Here is a 20195-nt window from a genome sequence, read left to right on the forward strand (position 1 = left end):
AGTGTATTTAAGATTTAAAATAAAGATAGATCTGGTTTGTTTTTTATTAGTGACAGGTCATGTAACTAAAGGTTCATGCTTTGCCAGAGTGTTTAGTTATTACTTAAATAAAATATTTAGTGCTGACTCAAGAAATGGAGGAGCTTAGATAGAAATTGATATGCTATATTATATTTGTACATATTGAATCTGTTCTCTTAATAAAACTATTGCATTTCAAGCTTGATAAAATTTGAAATTACCAAACACAGTGTCGAATTCTAGTAACATTTTCATGAGTTAGAAGCTGCAGCAAAGTACAAAAGATTTTTCTTATTATATTCTGAAAGTAAAATTTTTTAAAGAAACCATTTAAAGATACCTTTGTTTAGCATCTTCCATAAATGAGAGAATTAAGGTTTTGTGTTTTTCTTTTTTGTGTTGAAAGTGATTCTTTTCAACATCAGAAAAAACTTGCATGCTCTCATTCCCATAATAGAAATGCACATAGCATCCTCACCCAGTTTGGTATATTACTTAGATTTTATACAAGTAAACAAAATACTTTAGGTAAATGATAAAATTTTCATTTTTCTGACCCCTAACAGCTTTTTACTGCATTGAAATCTATAATTAATGTTGCAGAATTCTTTTTTTTATTTAGTGTTAAATTTTTAATATGAATTGAGGATGTTATGAATGTTTTAATTTTTCAAATAAGTGTATACAGTGTAACACGCATGAAATGCAACTTGAAATAATATATTAACAAAGATACAGCATTTTCTTGTTTGTTTTTTGTTTATCTTTTCTTTATAGATATGTTTACTCTTTTGTGAAACTGTTTCTATCACAAGAAAGGAGTAGCATGATTCATACTAGAAAATTTTAAATTATGTTTTATAACTAATTAATCACACTCATTAATATACAACCAGTATTGTGTTTTTTTCCTATACATGTTCATTTGTTCATTCATTAGCAATATGAGGTGTTAATTTATGTGCATCAAGGTCTTGTCTCTGTTTTGGATATTGTCTCTGAATACCCTGTATTTTACCATTATGAAATAGAGAGAGAAAGAGCAGGATAAAAAAAGAAAAAAAATGTCAAAATTTTCACTGGAGAGTAGGTGACCACATTCTTCACTTCTTCCTCTGTCCAAGAAAATTGAAAGATATCTTTTATTTCTTTGCTTTGTTATTGTCCACAGTAAAAAGTTTATCCGGTGTCAATTGCCAATCTCCATTTGGATTATTTTATTTGCTTTTTTTATACCTTTATGAGTAAATCATCAGAGTACGCATACACTGTATATTCATTGTTTCTGTTCACTGTACCATTTCCAACAGAATGTAGCCTGCAGATAACGGCTGCTTTGGATGGATCCAGAGAATTTAAAAATTAGAAAACAAAATTAATCATGATTTAGAAGAGTGTTGGTCACCTCAGAGATGGAGAGTAAGGGGTTTCCTTCTTGTTTCACAGAAGGTGGCCGACCATTCTCTGTTCTGCCCAGTGGGTCCAACTGTACAAATAAAAAAAAAAAAAAAGGTTAGTCATGTAACATGAATTTACAAAGTTTTTGCATGATTATAATATGTTTAAGTATGATGAAATTGAAACTTAAATTTAAAACATTCATAATGAAGTTGTTATGGTTAGAGGTTATTACGAAACATTCTAAAATTCTGGCTAAAAATCATTCTACTTTAGAAATGTGACAAAGAAATGTGTATTATGTTGCAGATGAAAGGCTTATTTTTCAAGTTCTAGAAGTAGTTAATCATATGCTTGGACTACCTATTTCAATTAGTCTGTTATAAATTATTATAATACACTCAATGAAACGATATCTGCACAAGTTTAGCATAATATCATTATTCATTGGTAGAATGGGAACTAATATTTGACATCTGATTGATATCTGAGGGGGCTGACTCTCTTTAAAAATTACAGCTGTGAATTACATGCTCCAAAAAAGCGACGTGTTTGCCATTTTATTTACCTAATTGTTATTTTATATTGTACTTTATACATAGTCTTATAGTTCTAGTTATGCTGGTTATTTTTATTTTTAATGTAGATAAAGGGTTTTTGTAGATTACTATTTAATATACGTAAAACTGTTGTTTCGTTCGAATCTTACAGCCATTGTTTTTGTATAGAGTGGTAGGGAATTCAAATTTTTAATTGTGGTAACTAGGTAGCTCTAACATAAAATTATATAGCGTAATACGCATCACTGCATTTAGGATTCTATTAAATAGTGTAGTATTGACAATTAATTAATTTAATTTATTGATCTGATTAATTTAAAATATCATCCCCAGACTAGAGCAGCGAAGCAATGGGCACAAAGTGGCAGGAGTGCTGTGACTCGAGGGAGAACTGAGGGGAGTGATTCTCCAACGCATCACAGCCTAAAAAAATGTACAACTTGTGAAATGTTTGCCGAACTCTCTGGAACAGAACATGATATAGCCAAGGAGGATGTCTTTGTGTGTGCCAGGTGCAAAGAGTGTCTAGAAATTAGGCGTCAACTCAGCGTTCTGATGGGTGTCTATGAGAGCTTGAGGTGTAGGGTAGATGCCCTCGAATAAATTTATATGAGGGGCTCATCAAGCTCTCAGCTTCCCAACTGAATGCCAGAGCTCGCTCCTGGGCATCAGGCAACACAGCGGCAATCTCCAAGGCAGAATGCGCTGGTCTTTTGGAGTTAGTTATTGTTGGTGACTGTATTGTCAGGGAGACGGTGAATATATTGTGTAAAAAGGATAGATGTAATAGGACCAGAATTAAGATATCTGCCAGGGGCAAAAGTTGATGACGTTGTAAAGCATATGTCATCTTTTAAGGGCACAAAAGGTGATATTGTTGTACACGTTGGCACCAATGACATTAAGAGTAGGAGATCTGCAGATTTACTTAACAAGTACAGGTCAATGTTGCAAAAAAGTCATGAGTTAGGGTTAAATTTGAAAGTGTCTGCAATTCTGTTCAGACATGACAGGAGGGACCAAATACGGAGGATGTGGAAAGGTCAGGGAATGACCACCGCATATTCCCGGAGCAATATGGCCTTAGTTGCTAATGCTCCTAAAAACCAAATAACAAACAAACGACAGGAGGGAGTATATGATGAGAGCCTTGTCGATCAATTCGGCCCTGGAGGGAATGTGCAAGGCTCAAGGGGTAGAATTTTTTTCAGCATGGTCTGTACTTGTTAACAGGAGAGACTGCTTCTGCAGGGATGGGATACACTTGAATAGAAAGGGTGCAAGGATACTTGCTGATGCTATCGAGGCAGTGTTAGGTGGGTCGGAAAACTGCTAGCTTGGGGGGATTCACAGACTAAAAGGTTAAAAGCAGCTGCAGTCAGAGGTGAAGGTGATTCTTGCACTACTTCTATTAGAATAAGCAGCGGCCTGGAGCGAGGGGTGCTAGGGGTTTCCGGGACTGATGGCAGTCATCGTGAAACAGATGGGTATATGGGATGTGTTAGAGTAAATAAGAATAAGAATAGGTGCATGTATACCAATGCTAGAAGTATAGTAAATAAATTTGATGAATTTGAAGTGTTGGTCAAGACATCAAAGGCAGATATTGTTGGGATATCAGAGACATGGTGTCACACAGATATTAGGAATGCAGAATTGGAATTTGGGGAGTACAATGTGTACGATAAGGATAGACAGGATAGGAAGAGAGAAGGTGTTATGCTGTTAATTAAGAAAAACATAAAATCAAAAAAAGTGCATCCAGTTGATATAGATGAACAGTGCACTGTTGAGTCAGTTTGGTGTGACATAAGCACTACGCAAGCAAAAATAAGAGTAGGAGTGTGTTATAGGCCTAATGACTCAAATGAGTACAATTAACAATTGTACAGAGAAATAGTGGGCTAGTAAATCAGAATGTCTTATAATGGGGGATTTTAACTTCCCAGATATCGACTGGAACTTGTGGGTTGGTCACTCGCACACTAGTAAGATTTTGAGTATTTATTGGATGATTGTTTTCTGCAGTAGCATGTTCGAGAAGCAACCAGAGAGGGTAATACTCTTGATCTGGTTATCAGCAGTGATCATTCGTGTATTAAGAATTTGCAGATAAAGGAACCACTAGGTGGCAGTGATCACAGTGTACTGATTGAGATTTACTTAAAGATATAATTACCATCATGGGTAAAGGAAAGGGTTTTTGCTTCCATAAAGGTGAGTACAGTGGTCTGAGACAGTTTTTAAATTCTGTACAGTGGATCAACTGATGATGATACCAACAGCAAATTCAACAGCAAGTGGGAAGCATTCAAGGAATTAATCGTGGAAGCTACTAAAAGTTTCATTCCTATTAAGAAATATTGTTCAAGGTTTAGGCCTAAATGTTTATCAAATGAACTAATGAGACTCGTGACAGAGAAGAAAAATGCATGGGATGCATATAAATTATCAGGCGACACAGAAGCCTATGGCAGATATAAGTTAGTCTGTAATCAAGTCACAAAGGAGGTTAGGCAAGCGAAGGCAGATTACGAGAAATCTTTGGCAAAGGATGCTAAGAAAAACAGTAATGATTTCTTTACTTATATAAAATCTAAAAGGAAGGGGGTGAATCTGATTGGTTCACTTGACATTGATGGTTCGACTGTTGATGATCCCGCTCAGATAGCGAACAAACTGAATGAGTATTTTGCATCTACATTCACACATGAGGAGTTATTAAGGTTTGAAAATGCCAGAAGGTTAACAAATTGTAGCAGGGTGCTTAATGATTTTGTAATAACAGAGCAAAGTAGAGGAGAAATTGTTGAAGTTAAACATAAGAAAGACACCTGGGGTGGATGGGACTATCAAGTTATATTAAAGGAGGTGGCAAAGGAAGTAAGCAAACCTTTAGCCATAATTATGAGAGCATTCTTGGACTCAAGGGAGGTCCCCACGGATTGGCGATGTGCAAATGTATCCCCAATTCACAAAGGGGGATCGAAGGGTGACACAAGTAATTACAGACCAGTTAGTTTAACTTCTGTTCCAGGTAAAATAATGAAGTCACTGGTTAAAGATGCATTGCAGGATCATCTAGACAAGACTGCAGCAATAATTCAGACACAGCATGGGTTTGTTAAGGGAAAGTCTTCTCTGGCAAATTTGATTGGATATTACGATGTGGTTACAAAGGAACTGGATGCAAAAAATTATTTTGATATTATGTACTTGAATTTCATGAAAGCTTTTGACACTGTGTTGTGCATGGAAGACTACTGTACAAATTGGAGCAGAATGGTATTAAGGGTAAGTTGCTATAATGGATAAAAGGATGGTTGAGTGGGAGAAGACAGAGGGTGGTAATTAATGGGTGCTGCTCTTCGTGGACTAATGTTATTAGTGGAGTCCCACAGGGTTCGGTGTTGGGTCCTCTATTGTTTTGTATATTTATCAATGATATTGATGAAGGTATATCAGGCTTAGTGCTGAAGTTTGCAGATGATACAAAGGTTGGCAGGGTTGTTAATGACAGTAATGGCAGTGTGCTACTGCAGCAGGATCTAGAAAATTTGGGCAGATGGGCTAAGAAGTGGCAACTGAAGTTTAACCTTGACAAATGCGAAGTACTGCATATGGGCAGAAGTAACCCCAGAGAAACGTACCAACTGTGTGGTACTACACTTAAGGTGGTAGAAAATGAAAAAGACCTATGAGTAATTGTGCAGTCAGATATGAAGTTTTCTGAGCAGTGCAGACAGGCTGCTAGGGCAGGTCATGGGATTTTGTCAATGATCTGCAGGAATTTTTCTAGCAGGGAAAAGGAGGTGATTGTCCCTCTGTATAAGGCAATGGTCAGGCCACGCCTTGAGTACTGCGTACAGGTCTGGAGGCCTCATTTTAGGAAGGATGTAGATTTGCTTGAGCATGTACAGAGAAGGGCAACAAGATTTGTGAGGGGAATGAAGGGATCATCTTACCAAGAGGGGCTTAAGTTCTGCAAATTGCAGTGGCTGGAGACCAGGCACCTGTACGGTGATCTGATTGAGGTGTATAAGGCCTTGAATGGGTTGAGCATGCTGAATTCTGATGGGATTCTTCCACTTGTTCAGATTACGAACCTAAGGGGGCATAAATTCAAATTAAGGAAAGGCAGATGTAAAATAGATGTGCGGAAATTTGCCTTTAGCCAGCAGGTGGTTAATTGCTGGAACAAACTTCCAACTGTCGTTGTGGAAGTTGATAGGTTAAATAAATTTAAGGAGGAACTGGACAAACTGGACTTTTAGAGGGAATAGTTGTGTGAAATTTTTTTTTTTTTTTTAGGCTGATGCTGCATAAGCTCATACACTTGCTTTCTTGCATCACATGCCACTACAATAACTACTACTACTACTCTGAACTGTTTAGATACAAAATAAAAATAAGAGATATAACATTAAAAAAAAAACTGACTCTTAATTGCCCAATATTAATAGCTTATGAAATTAGTACAGAGTTAATTTCAAACAGTAACTCAATTAAAACAAATAATTTAATAATGATATTAAATAATGTGAAATATTATGTAATTATGATTTCGTTATTATGAAATTATGACATGATAGTGTATTAAATTTTTGTCTCTTCACTCAACAATATGACATTGTTATTAAAATTGTGTTGAGCAAATAAACTATTTTCCCACTCTTTTTATGTGGAGAGTCAAAAAACATACAAATCTAATATTGAACTTAACAAATTATTTCTAATTATTCATAAAAAACAGCATCAGTTGCCAATCATCTTTATTAATACTAATTCTGATATATAACAGATTTACTCTGTGCTATTCTGATATATAATAGATTTACTCTGTGCTGCAGTAAAATAGCATATTTTAACCATTTTATGTTATTGGAGTAAATTAAAATATCCTTTATTTCATTATCAAATTGAGAGGAAATATCACAACTTCTATTTCTTGAATCACTTCCTCATTTAGCTAAACACAGCTAATATGTAATTATTATGTGACATAAAGCAAGAGAGAGAGAGTCTTTATATTCTTTTATTTTATACATTCCAGAAGATCTGCATATACAGCAGTTTTTCTACTATACCTGCTAATCATATGTTAAATGATCATATTGAGTATAGTCCCTCCCTTCTTTTTTTTATTCATAAACATTAAACCACAATGTCCTTAATCTAATGTGTTAATCAAGTCATTACTCTTCCCTAAAATACTTTGATGTATTCATTTGGTAACACTGATCAGCCATTTTTCATTGTATATAAAACCTGAAAATCTCCTTGTTGTTTTGTCTGTTAAAGAGGTTGTTGTTGTTGTAGCTTATCTCCAAAACAGGTAATTCCTAGAAAAAGGCTTACTGTTATGAATTGTGATACATTATTTTATATTAAAATTTTGCAGTCCAGCATTTCACCATTCTTTGGATTTTAAATGAGGTGCTTCTATATATTTTATTCAAAATATGTATTCATAATACATTTTGAGAGACAAAATGGTTGACAAATTATGTATAGCATAATTTGTCAACTGTGTTAAATGATATTTAATCATAGTTTATATAAGGAGATTTTCAGGAATAAAGAAAAGTAGTTCAAAATAGCAAGTTATGATTTATTTTACTTTAGTATTAGAATGGTATTTGACTTTATTTATGTTATTCATTTTAAAATTAGGAGTTTTGGCAGTTGTAATTTTTTATGTAGAGTAATATGAATATTAGAAATAGCATATCAAACCTGGGAAGATAAAATGAATAATACATAAGTGACATAATTCACATATTTTTTAAGCTCGTATGATAGCATTTCTTCATAACTTAGCATGCTTTATTCCTGAAAATAAATTGAAGGTTGGTTTATGTTGCAGATTAAATGTAATTATAATGCTCATCCAAAGCTGTAGTTAGCCAATCCATTTTTTATTTATTTTTTTGTGAAATCTGGATTTTAATTCCCACTTACAAGCAAACTTCCCTAAGAATACACACAATTGAAGGACATGATACACTGACACCTTGTGGCTTTCATTACCTTGGCACTTACTCTAAATAGAGTGACAGATCTCAGGAGAAAAAAATTAGGACATACGGTCTGAAGGAAGAGAAGACTAGGTAGGACATAGTTGAGACCCAACTAAGAAAGCTGAAAGAATATAATTTCTTACATTTTTATTAGTTATAGGTATATACTGTCTATTATTAGATAAAAATGTACATTGACTGCTTTAGTGCACCTGTTCCAGTTGTATGCTACTTCATATGGTCTTTTTTTAATTGTGTATTATGTCTGTACAAAGTGTGGGTTCATGTGCCAATATGCATGTTGTGGACTTAAAAAACAGAATAATTACTTGTGAAACCCCATTGTGCTAATTCTTCCCCCCTCCCCCAAATCATTCTTGTATTGGCTAACTATAGCCTCAATTGAAGGAACTTTTAAGAATTCCCTTTGTTCTTTGACATGACAGGATTTTGAATCAGACCTTTCCAAACAAATGACAAGTGTAAAGCGCTATACTGTCACAGAGGACTTGCAGTGGAAGAGCAACATGGAGGTATGAGTTTGAATCTCATTCCTCAACATGAATGTCTCCAAATTTGAATGTCTGATATTCATTAACGAAATTTTGTTGATGAATATTAGACAAAGTGGCCTAGGTGATACACACTTTTAGCATGTTTGGTTGGATCAGCAAACTTTAATTCTAGATAATGTAAATCTGATGTGTAGTTGGCAAAACAGTGCTTCCCATTTCTTTATAAAATGGTTAATGATAGTCACCCTTCCCTGGTATGCCACATTTCATCACTTAGGAACTTAATTTCAAAGTCGTTAATTATTTTTGGCATTGTGGCTTATAGTATGATTTACAGAATGCAGTTGGTAAGGTACTGTGCTTATTTTACATATTGATATCTTTGGTGACAGGTTTTTAAATTCACGTTAGAGCTTCATATGGATCTATAGCAGCAGTAGCAAGCTATGCAACCAGAAAATGAGTTTGGACCTGAAATAATCATTGAAAATCAAAATTTCATTTCCGAATTTGCCTAAAATAGGCCAGCATTAAATGAAATGAATTATTGGCAATTCTGCCATTATTGGAATTGCCATATGCCTGTATACAGAGGAGAACTAGACAAATTCTTGGAATCAATCGGCAAAGTGTGTAGGGTTTTTTTTGGCTGATGCTATATAAGCTTGCTTTCTTGCATCACTTTCCATTACTATTATTACAACTACGTCTTAAAAAAACTCTGCCCAAGTGTTAATTTTTTAATGTTAAGGTTTTTAATTCTAATAGTAATAAAATTATTTGCATATTTTGTAAATAAAAGATCATTTTGAAACATTTTACTGAATAATATTAATACATATGAAATTTACATATCCATACCATTAAACAGTGTAATTATTATTACACTGATGTTTAAACTTATTAAACTGATGTCTAGTGTAAACCGAAATTTATACAATAGAACCTCAAAAAATCCGGGAATGTTTTTTTTTTTTTTTTATATACCTCACAGCAGTCAACTATACAAGAGCAGTGGGTAAACAGGCTGGTAGAATTAAAAAGCATTAAAAGAATTAAATAAGCACCACAGGTGCCAAATTTTAAACATTATGTTTTAGGCATTATGCATCAATAACATTGACTAACATGTTCTTTTACTTCAAATAATATATCAGTTGTTTGCACTCAATTTTTATGTGTAAATCTCAAAAATAATTCTTAAAATTTCACATCGCATGGAATTTATACATTACAGGTTTTTGTGTTTACCCGTAAGTATCTTACTACAATTCAGGGAAGTAGATATTACACTGATCTCTTATATTACCTGCACATAATAATGTTTGCATCTGCTCATAGATGGCAGTAATGTTGGGGAGTGTTAACACATTCAACCCTGTGTTTTGCTTAGTGTAGTTAAAATGTTGTGGTCAACACATTAAAGTGTGTTGACCACAAATCTGAGGATGTGGCTAACTGGGAAAATTAAAAATATGTATTTACTCTTCCTGTGGTGAGGTGAGAACTGTCCAATCACATTCGCGATTGATATTTCTGCATGACAGAAATATCAGGGATATCCAGAAAAAGCAACCACAGTATCAAATCAAATTAATGCCCTCCATAATGTCCTCTCTTTTTTAATAGGATGTATGCCAGTTCCAGCATTGCGATTGATGTGGAACCCACCACAGCTATATGGAGAGCCTCTAACCATGAGAGATGGCAAGAATTATAAGCTGATCTATTATTTCTTTCCTTTGCCAAGCACGGTTCACAGCTGGGTATTTATATGAACACGCTAGACTACCTCCTTGTATTATAGTTTACCTGCTGTTGTAGGTTTCAGTAAGTTAACAAAGAGGCTCTTTGTCTTGTCTGCTTGATTTTATAGCTTTTAATTTAATTTTATATTTCAATGTTTTTAATTTGTCTTTATTTTTAATGTAGCCTATTTTGTTGTAATAAACTTTTTATGTTTACCAGTTGTAGCGAAGCCTTTTCTCCAATATTCTCTTCCAAACCAGTCTGAACACATGTTGCAACCAGTCAGCATCCATTCACTCTGCAACTTCAAACTCACGGAACCAACTTTTCCCATTTAAACCTCCACTTCTGTTCCCTGGAGTAACCTTCCTTGCCATTTTTTCCAGAAAATTACAGTCTATGGAAATTCAAGTCTAATACAGCTCATGGGATTTTTGTTAGCAGGGATAAGGAGATGATTATCCCTTTGTACAAGGCTATGGTTAGGCCACACCTTGAGTATTGTATACATGTCTGGAGGGCTCACTTTAGGAAGGATGTACATCTGCTGGAACAGTTGCAGATAAGGGCATCCAGATTGGTGAAGGGAACAAAAGTATGCTCTTATCTAGAAAGGCTTTGGTTCTGCAAACATCCCAATCAGATCACCTGCAGGTGTCTAATCTCCAGATCTGGAAACTAAGCACCTGTGGGGTGATCTGATTGAGGCATTTAAGGCCTTGAATGGATTGATTAAGCTGAATGTTAATGACATTCTTCCTTTTGCTGAGACTGCACACATGAGGGGGTATAAAATCCAGTTGAGGAGAGATGGTTGCACAATAGATGTGTGGAAGCTTGAGTTTACCTTCAGCCAGCAGGTGGTTAATTGTTGGAACAGGCTTCCATCTGTTGTTGTGGAAGTGGATGGTTTAAATAAATTCATGGAAGAACTAGACAAATTCTTAGAGGGTATGGATGGGTGAAATGTGTAGGGGTTTTTTTTTTGGTTGATGCTATATAAGCTTGCCTTTTTACATCATTTGCTACTGCTACCACATTACTACTACTATTTCAACCCATGCATAGTACTACAGCTTCTAATACCCTTTGTGTTTGTGATTTTCATAAAAAATAAAATAATGAATTACCCTGATTATTTAGCCTATGTGTATAACCTTAAAAATAAAAACTGGAATTTTCAAAAACCTCAGAACATGCTATGTCCTCAAGGATGCCAGATATATGAAGTTCTACTGTATTTGAGCTACTGTTAATATGTATCACATAATGGATGTGCCTGTTGTTGATCATGAGTTGGCACCAGCTCCTTTAGTCTAGTCAGACTGTTTCCTTTAATCATCCATGCAGATGGTCATCTAATACTTTTAGCTATCATAGCTTTATTCTGTTAAGGAATTATACAACAGTGAATGCATGTCTTCTAGCAAGATGGGTCTTTTGCACCTTACCACAAAGGTAAGGTAGGAGCTGTGATGAGAGCTAAATTTCATGCAGGATGTGATGAAAGCTAAAGTGCATATAGGGAAATAATAACACATTGAAGAAATCAAAGAGCAGCTTGCCAACACATACTCCATTTCTGTATATGTGCAATAAGCTATGAGGAGGTATATACACCTCTTTGTGGCATATTAAAATCATTCATGGTTGGTGGTGCTCATATTGAACATTTAATATTAAGGTCTTCTCTGGGTATTCAAATGCAAGTCCCAACAATGATGCTAAATTTTCCTTCACAGAAATGTCAAAGTATCAGCATTTTTCAGGACAACCTGTATATAATAAATAATTGACTTAATTTATGCAATAGTGGTTAACTGTGGATTAGTAGATGTCACAGTAATGGATAATACAGTTTCTGTTTGCCTTAGTTGTTTAAATGTTGTAAGTATCTCTATCATAATAAATAGGCCTTGTTTGATTATACAATCAACATAATAACCGTTTTGATTATCCAGAATTTCTGCATTCAAAGCAATGCTATACATACCATCGTAGGTTACATAAGATGATTTACAACTGTGCTATTATTAAAAATTGATAATAAATAGGCTTCAAAAGTGTTTCATATTCAAATATTCAGCTCAGTTTAAACTTGCAAATTCACATACATTAGCATATGCATACTATCACCAGTTTTAGAACATTAGTAAATAAAACTGTTACCAAGATGGATATTTGTATTGCAGCAGATTTGGATAAGTTAGTTGTTTAGTAATGTGATGAAATCACACTTATCCCTAGCCAAGTGAGGGGGGACTTACATAGATAGGCTCTCCATGCTCCTAGGGTGTCAATCTGCCAACCCTGAAACAAGCCAGCACTCCTTAGCACTGTGTTTGACTCCTTAATACTGGCTTCCTAACATTAGTGAAACTCTACTCTTATTAATTGTTCTATAATGGCATCTGCTTTAAAAAAAACAGAACAATATTGCACATTTTTTTTACTATTTATTTAATCAAACATTTTGTATTACTAGAATTTCATATATGCTATATGCTAGGAAGAAAAGGGAAATGCATTGTTTACACACAAAGAGGAGGAGGAGAGAGGCAAATTGGGGAAGTAAGATTATTTCTTTCAAAAAATATTTAAATATGATAATGCCCCCCACCTCCAAATGATAGAAGCTTCCTTTACTCCAGTTATATACAGTAATGTGATATTATTGAGGCATCTGCTTGCTAGCTATGATCCAGTAGTTAGTGTGTATGCAGAAATTTCTGCATGTCATATTCAGATATGTATACCATAAATATACAGCTGGGAACAAAATGAATTTTTTTTTGAAAATCGGCAACTTTTTCACAATTTAGGAGATACCATATTTCGGTTATACGGTAGTAAATAATGTTTAAAACATTTTTCAAAGTGAAACAGATAAAATAATTGTATATAGTGCATTTAAAGGCATTTTTAAAACCTTCACACATGAAGTTAGTTATGACAATACAACAGAACTTTCATAGCCTACTGTGATGCATTAATTTGAATGGCTGATATAATCAACAGAAAATACAAATTCTGTGTTGATTGAAGTCCTTCCCCATACAAATTAGTACCACTTATCCCCAAATGTGTGATTAAGCTACAGCAATATTGCCCATCCCATCTACAGGAATGATTTAGAAAAATGTTAACACACTTTTATGTGTTTGTAAGGTGAAATTTAGCATCATATGTTAGGACCTGTCACACATGAGATTGTGGTCATATGTAAAAGTTTACATGTATATAAGATGGACATAGATGTTATTTATCTTTTGAGTATTGAAAAAAAAAACTATTAAAATACTAGAAATTCAAGAATACACTCTAAGTGTAACTTATAATGAGGCATGAATAATTATTACTTTACCTAACAGTTAGAAAATTATGAGACAAATTTACTGCAGAAAGTATTGTACAAAATATTTGCTAATGCAACAGTGGAAAGTGATGCAGCATACAAAGTGCTTTTCAACTTCAGAGAAGTCTGCACAGTGAGGGATAAATAAATTGTCTACTGTATATCCTAATGGATGTTTCCTACAAATGGTACATTCCACACTCTTACAAGCATTATAAGCAGGGCCATAATGGAGGGTATATGCTGTATAATCTTTGCTTTTTTCTATAAAATATTGTATACCTTCTGCTTTTGATTAATTACCATTATCATGCAGGTGGAATTTTGTGAATGGGTGTCAGAGCAGCAATTACAAGTATTGTTAAAAAGATTCTGTGATCAGTTTACATACAGTTCTCTATAAACGTAAAGAACTATGTGTAAACAGAACTATGCTCTAGGCAACCACCAGTTTTCACTGCTCATTGAAGAAGCAAATGATTGCCAGGTATTATAGTGGGATTGGAATCAATTCCCTTAGCTTGTCATACCATTTTTCTTTGATCACATAGTAACATAAGCTCACATCTGGTGAGTATGGGCTTGGCACATCCAGGGTCCTGAGCTGGATATCATCATTCTTCTCTTCCTTGATGATTTCTCTCTCTCTCTCTCTCAGAAATTTTTTTTGGCTGGTGCAACATAAGCTTCAGGCTTCCTTGCACTATATAGCTAATAATAATGATGAAAATATTTCTTTCCAACAAGATGCACCCTGCATTACCACTGTGATGTTTAGGTATTTTTGAATCAGCACTTTCCTCAAATAATGGATAGGATGATGTGGAATTATCATGTTTTTTTCAGGCTTCATGTAGGGTACTGGAATTTCTTAAAAATCCGCAGTAGTTGAGGAACTCAAACAGCAAAGTTATTTAGTGGGGGAAGGGGGATATGCATCACCAATACTGCCATTTCCTTATGTAATAAATGGAACTAACTATCCTCTCTCTTGTGATTCTAAATTAAGAACAGCAAAATTTGTCAACTTTGGCAACATGGTTACTGAAAATTTTGCGCACTATGGCCATAGTTGCCGATGCCCCTAATAAATCGCTAAACCAACAACAACTACTGAAAATTTGATGTTTTACTGTCCATTACCAGCCACTTAGTCCTGTGAGTGGCGTAAAGTGCTATTCAATCCAATCAACCAACTGGAAATATTTCATCTTGAACTTTGTTAAATGTGATATATCTAGCAATTATTTTAATACAGACTTTTGCTATAAAGTGGCATTTGCCAAAATTCTGAAGAAAAACCATCTTCCCTAATGGGGATGCATGTGATAAATTATAGATTAGAGGCAGTAGCGTAGCTACCCTTTTTCGGGGCTGGAGGCAAAGAACATGTTCAGGTCCCTACTTAATTAATGAAAATTGCAAAAACAGGAGACAGCCAAAGACACCGGGCTCCTAAAGGGCCCGGGCACGGAGGCAATTGCCTTGCCTACCTACATGGTGGCTATGCCACAGATTAGAGGTGCAAATTTTGGTAGTCCACTGTTTCATGTTTGCACAAATCTTCTCCTCCTCATCTGTTTATATTGATATATATATATATAGATAGATAGATAGATATACACAAGGTTTGATCATAAAGTTTGATGAATGATCATATAAAATTTAAACACATTAGCAGTAGATAAAAAATTGTGAATGGGGCTTGCAACAATATCTTTTGAGCATGCACACACCAAGGTTTAATTTGATGTTCTATGCTAGTCTAGCAGAAAGCTGCTCTGAATCAACACTTGTTTTTCTTATTTGTCACTTGTACTGAAAATGATGAAATTCGGCAATTTGACTAACAGAAAGATTCCTGCAGTGCCTCACCCATATTGTTTTTCTCATTTGGCTATTCCCAGAAATAAACAGATAAAAGAAAAACAATTTGAGTCACTTCAAGAAATCCAATCAATTTTTGGTTCAATCAAAATTTTTAAGCATTCACAAAACCAAAAATGTTTTGAACAAGTGTGATTGCAAAGGAAAATTATATTGAAAAATATTAACAATGTAAATAATTAACACAATAAAATTAATTTTTGTTATATTCTTCAAACTTTTTGATGAAATCTTTTGATTAAATTATGGTTATATTAAATTAATTAAAGAAGAAACGGCATTATAATCCATACCATTGGCCTCTGTGCATGCATTTACTTCAGTCACTCATTATGGGAAAAAAAAAGTTTAAACTCACTACTTATTTGTGATATAGCACTAATATCTGATTTTGTAATTTTTTTTTTTTTTTTTGGTTTTTTTTTTTTTTTACAATGCGTCACATATGGGTAGCAATAACCGAAGAGAAACCTACCAACTGTGTGGTACTACATTCAGGGAAGTGGAAAGTGAAAAAGACCTGAGGATAATTGTGCAGTCAAATATAAAGTTTGCTGAGCAGTGCAGATGGGCTGCCAGGGCAGGTTATGGAGTCTTGTCAATGATATATAGGAATTTTGCTAGCAGGGACAGGGATGTGATTATCCCATTATACAAGGCAATGGTCAGGCCACACCTAGAGTACCGTGTACAGGTCTGGAGGCCTCATATTAGGAAGGATGTATAGTTGCTAGAATGAGTACAAAGAAAGGCAACAAGATTGGTGAGGGGAACAAAGGGGGTGCTCTTATGAAGAAAGGCTTAAGTTCTGCAAATTTCAGCGCCTGGAGAATAGGCACCTGCGAGGTGATCTGATTGAGGTGTATAAGGCCTTAAATGGCCTGAGCAAGTTGAATGCTGATGGGATTCTTCCTCTTGTTCAGATTAAGAACCTGAGGGGACACAGATTCAAATTGAGGAAAGACAGTTGTAGAATAGATGTGCGTAAATTTGCCTTTAGCCAGTGAATAGTTGATTGGTGGAACAGACTTCCATCTTTTGTTGTGGAAGTTGATAGCCTAAATAAATTTAAGGCTGAGCTGGATAGGCATTTGGAACAAATGGGGTGAAATGGGAGGTTTTTTTTTGGCTGATGCTGCATAAGCTTGCTTTCTTGCATCGTATGCCTCTACTAATGTTAATGTGCACTGTATTTTTTTTTTTTTTTTTGGAGCTCCAGTGTGGACACTCATTGTGAAGTAATTTTGTATATTGACAAATGCCTTCCATTTCAGAGTAAGCTGCAGTACCTGCTTCATGTTTGTCATGTGAAAGTATTTTCCTTCCAGATTTTAATTTGTTTACCTTAAATTAAAGATAGTACTGAGAGTTAGTACTCTCATGGGGAAAAAAAGATAGTACTTTTTCCCCCATTGCCTTTGGGGGGGAAAAGCCACAGGTGCATGGTTTTTTACCTGACTCGAACTCAGGGCAACGGTCCTGCTAGCCCATGCCTTAATCTGGCACTGGTGGGGAGGAAGGCGATTCTACCAACTGCTATCTACAAGGGCTTATTTCAATGAGATGGGATAAACAAATTCTCATCAAGTTTATTTTACTTAGAACTCTGTACCTATGTGGTTAGTTACAAAATAATAAAATACAGAGAAAACATACAAAAGTTTTCTATGTATATATTACATTTTTATTCTCATGCTAACCATAAGGACAGCCTTGGCAGGATGAATACTAAATACTAAACTATTACTATTCATCCTATAATAATATAAATGCTATAATAGCTATAACTTATAAATGAAAACAGTACATTTGCAAGGCATCTTATGCCTTGAAAATTTACTGTTTACTTTTATGATTAAATTATAACTGATGTCCTTATTCCTATGATTATGTAAACTATTATTATTTTGTTTAAAAATTTGCTGTAAATTCAAATCACCAGCCCTGCACATTGTTTTTCCACATTACTCTGTAATAATGCCCAAAGCCCTGTCTAGAATTGCTATTACCAAAGTGTAGTAACTTGCATTTATTAATGTTAAACCTCTTTTTGCCATTTTCCACTTCACCTTCCTTCATAATCTACACACAAAATTAACAGAACACACAGAAAATGTGGTGTAACTCATACAACTTGTGATGAAGTGGGACAAAATTTGGTATGGTTGTGTACCATAGAATAACGATGAAATGAGAAGGCAGCAAAAAACTTCGTACAGGTATAAGGGACATTTTAGAGATTGTATAAGAATTACCAAAACAGTTACATTATAGCAGTCAATACAAGATGCTCGAAAATATGGCCACATAACATCAGTATGTCATATGGCTAAACAGTGGCTAGACAGACCCCTCCAATGGCTAAACAGGTCTGACAGTGGTGAACCATGCTCAATATAAGGATGTCCATAATATTCTGTGGCAACAAATTACATTTTTCAACCAGTATAGACCTTAGCTCACCAAGTAACCGAGGAGTTGTCTGTCGGTATGCAATGCGATTCCCAAGGGTGTCCCACACATGTTCAATCGGATTTAAGCTGGTGATTGTGCTGGCCACTGCAGTCATTGGATATCTTCAGTTTCAAGATATTGCTCCACCGCTTGAGCTTTATGTGCAGTGGGGTTGCCATGCATAAAAAGATCTGAGCAAACACCACCCCTAAAAAGTCACATAGGGTTTGAGGGCCTTGTGAGTAGCTCTGTTGGTAGGTTCACTGTCCTCCCACACTGGGTGGAAAATATCTGAGTTCGAGTCCCATTGATGAAAGGAGGGATTTTGTGGGCCTTTTTCACAACATGGCTGAGTTAGTTGGTCTCAGTGAGGGTAGGATGGTTTTTCTCCTGGAAACTCAGATTTTTAATCAGCAAACAGAAAATCGAATTCAGCAAACACAATTTGCCGACAATATACATGGAGCAATATGGCCTTAGTCACTGATGCTCCTTAAAATCCAACAACAGCATTCGATGATCTGTTCTCGGTACCTCTGCGTAGTTACAGTACCCCCTATCAAAAACATGCAGTGATGCAGCCTTTAATCATTATTCCACACCACATGAAAACACCATCTCCACTGTAAATGGCCCTTTCTCTGATGTTGGAGGGATGGTACCACATTTCTCATTGCCTCCAGATGAAATAATGTCTAGGCTGTAGGCTAAAACAGAACTTATCAGAGGACAGAACTGTACCCCATTTGTCAGGACTCCAAGTAATATGTTCTTGGCAACAGTTTCAATGAGCTCTGCAGCGGTTTGGGATTAATGGGATAAAAAAAAAAACTAAACTATTATTTTAGGGCAGCTGGGAAGTAACTTTAAACTACCCGAGGGTATCGTGTCCGTAAATTGAGTGTGTTCTCCGGTCAATTTGCCTGCTTTGCTGGACGAAAACCCCCAGTTTTTTTAGGGTAAAAGACGTTGCTATCTACACCTGAGAATGACTAACTCAGCCATTGAGTGAATAAAATACCACCAGGGGCTCACATCTGGTGAGTATGGGCTTGACGCACCCAGGGTCCTGAGCTGGATATCATCATTCCTCTCTTTCTTGATGATTCCCTTCTACTTCTCTCTCTCTCTCAGGGTAATTCAGATTTTTTTTTTGCCTGGTGCAGCATAAGCCTCAGGCTTCCTTGCACCATATGGCTAATAATAATAATAATAATAATAATAAAGCCCATAAAAGTTTCTCGCATCATCGATAGGATCCGAACCCGGGCCTTTCCCACCTGGTGTGGGGAGCATGGTGACAATAGCATTGTGTTACCAGTGAAGCTGCCGTTAATGTGATACAAACCATTGGCTTCCTTGTATAGAATCCACTTGAATTGATGCTTCTTGACACAGTCCAGTTGGCAGTTGGAATGTTTTTGCCTGCGGCCGCAGCAACAACAACAGACAGTGACAGAACATCGTAGGGTTCCTCTTTGCTGTTACAACCAGATAGTGGTCTGTTCTGGTTGGCGTAGTGCTCGGGCGACCTTGGCCAGCTCTCCTTGTATTGGTTTCTATCTCCTGAACCTACTTTCATAGTGCCCAGACTACACTGCGAGACACATTAAGCCAACATGCCACCTCCGCTTGCGACTGCTCAACTTCAAGTAGTCCAACGATTCGCCATTTCAAAGAATCATCTATAGCCACATCTCCAGTACTCAGGATGGCTTGCTATCCTGAGTACCGGAGATGTGGCTATCCCACTGAGCAAGTCAAAAAGCAAAAGGGAGTGATGTGGTCGCAACCGCGTTTTTTTAGGCATGAATAATTTGCATAATGTGCGGCTGTGTAAAGAATAATTTCTATTAGTTACTTAGAATTTGCATGCCTGGATGCATATTATATCAAATATTCGCCTTCGGCGACACTGTTCACAATAAAATATTCATGAAAAACATTTTGTGTTGGCTTTCTCTAGCAGTGTAGTTGTAGCCTGATTAACCAGTCTGCTCACATTTGTATTTTGAACAAAGTTAAACGCCAACCTTGAATTACTTACATCGTATCATTAATAAATCTTAAAAACAGTAAGGAGCGCATCACCAAACCCTGTAATATATGAAAAGAGCCTAACAATACTATACATTTTGCCACAGTCCAACTACAGGAGAACGTCCTATTAGTAGTAGTAGTAGTAAGAAATGACGTAAGGAAGCAAGCTCTCTCCAGAATTGGGGGGGTGGGGAAA

At 35.6% G+C, this 20195-nt stretch overlaps 1 protein-coding gene across 1 annotated transcript in view; it reads right to left on the bottom strand.

The window, feature by feature from the left end:
- Positions 1-1396: 1396 nt before the first annotated feature.
- The window catches only part of LOC150083652 (aryl hydrocarbon receptor protein 1-like), a 282715-nt gene continuing 263916 nt past the window's right edge, over positions 1397-20195 (bottom strand). Inside the window, exon 10 of the mRNA XM_090378555.1 lies at positions 1397-1507. Coding sequence (XP_090234681.1) covers positions 1397-1507 — 111 coding nt within the window. The remainder of the gene's footprint in view (positions 1508-20195) is intronic.

This window comes from Mastigoproctus giganteus, chromosome 7 (assembly GCF_048544385.1).
Source record: "Mastigoproctus giganteus isolate SK-2022 chromosome 7, ASM4854438v1, whole genome shotgun sequence".
Classification (NCBI taxonomy): Eukaryota; Metazoa; Arthropoda; class Arachnida; order Uropygi; family Thelyphonidae; genus Mastigoproctus; species Mastigoproctus giganteus.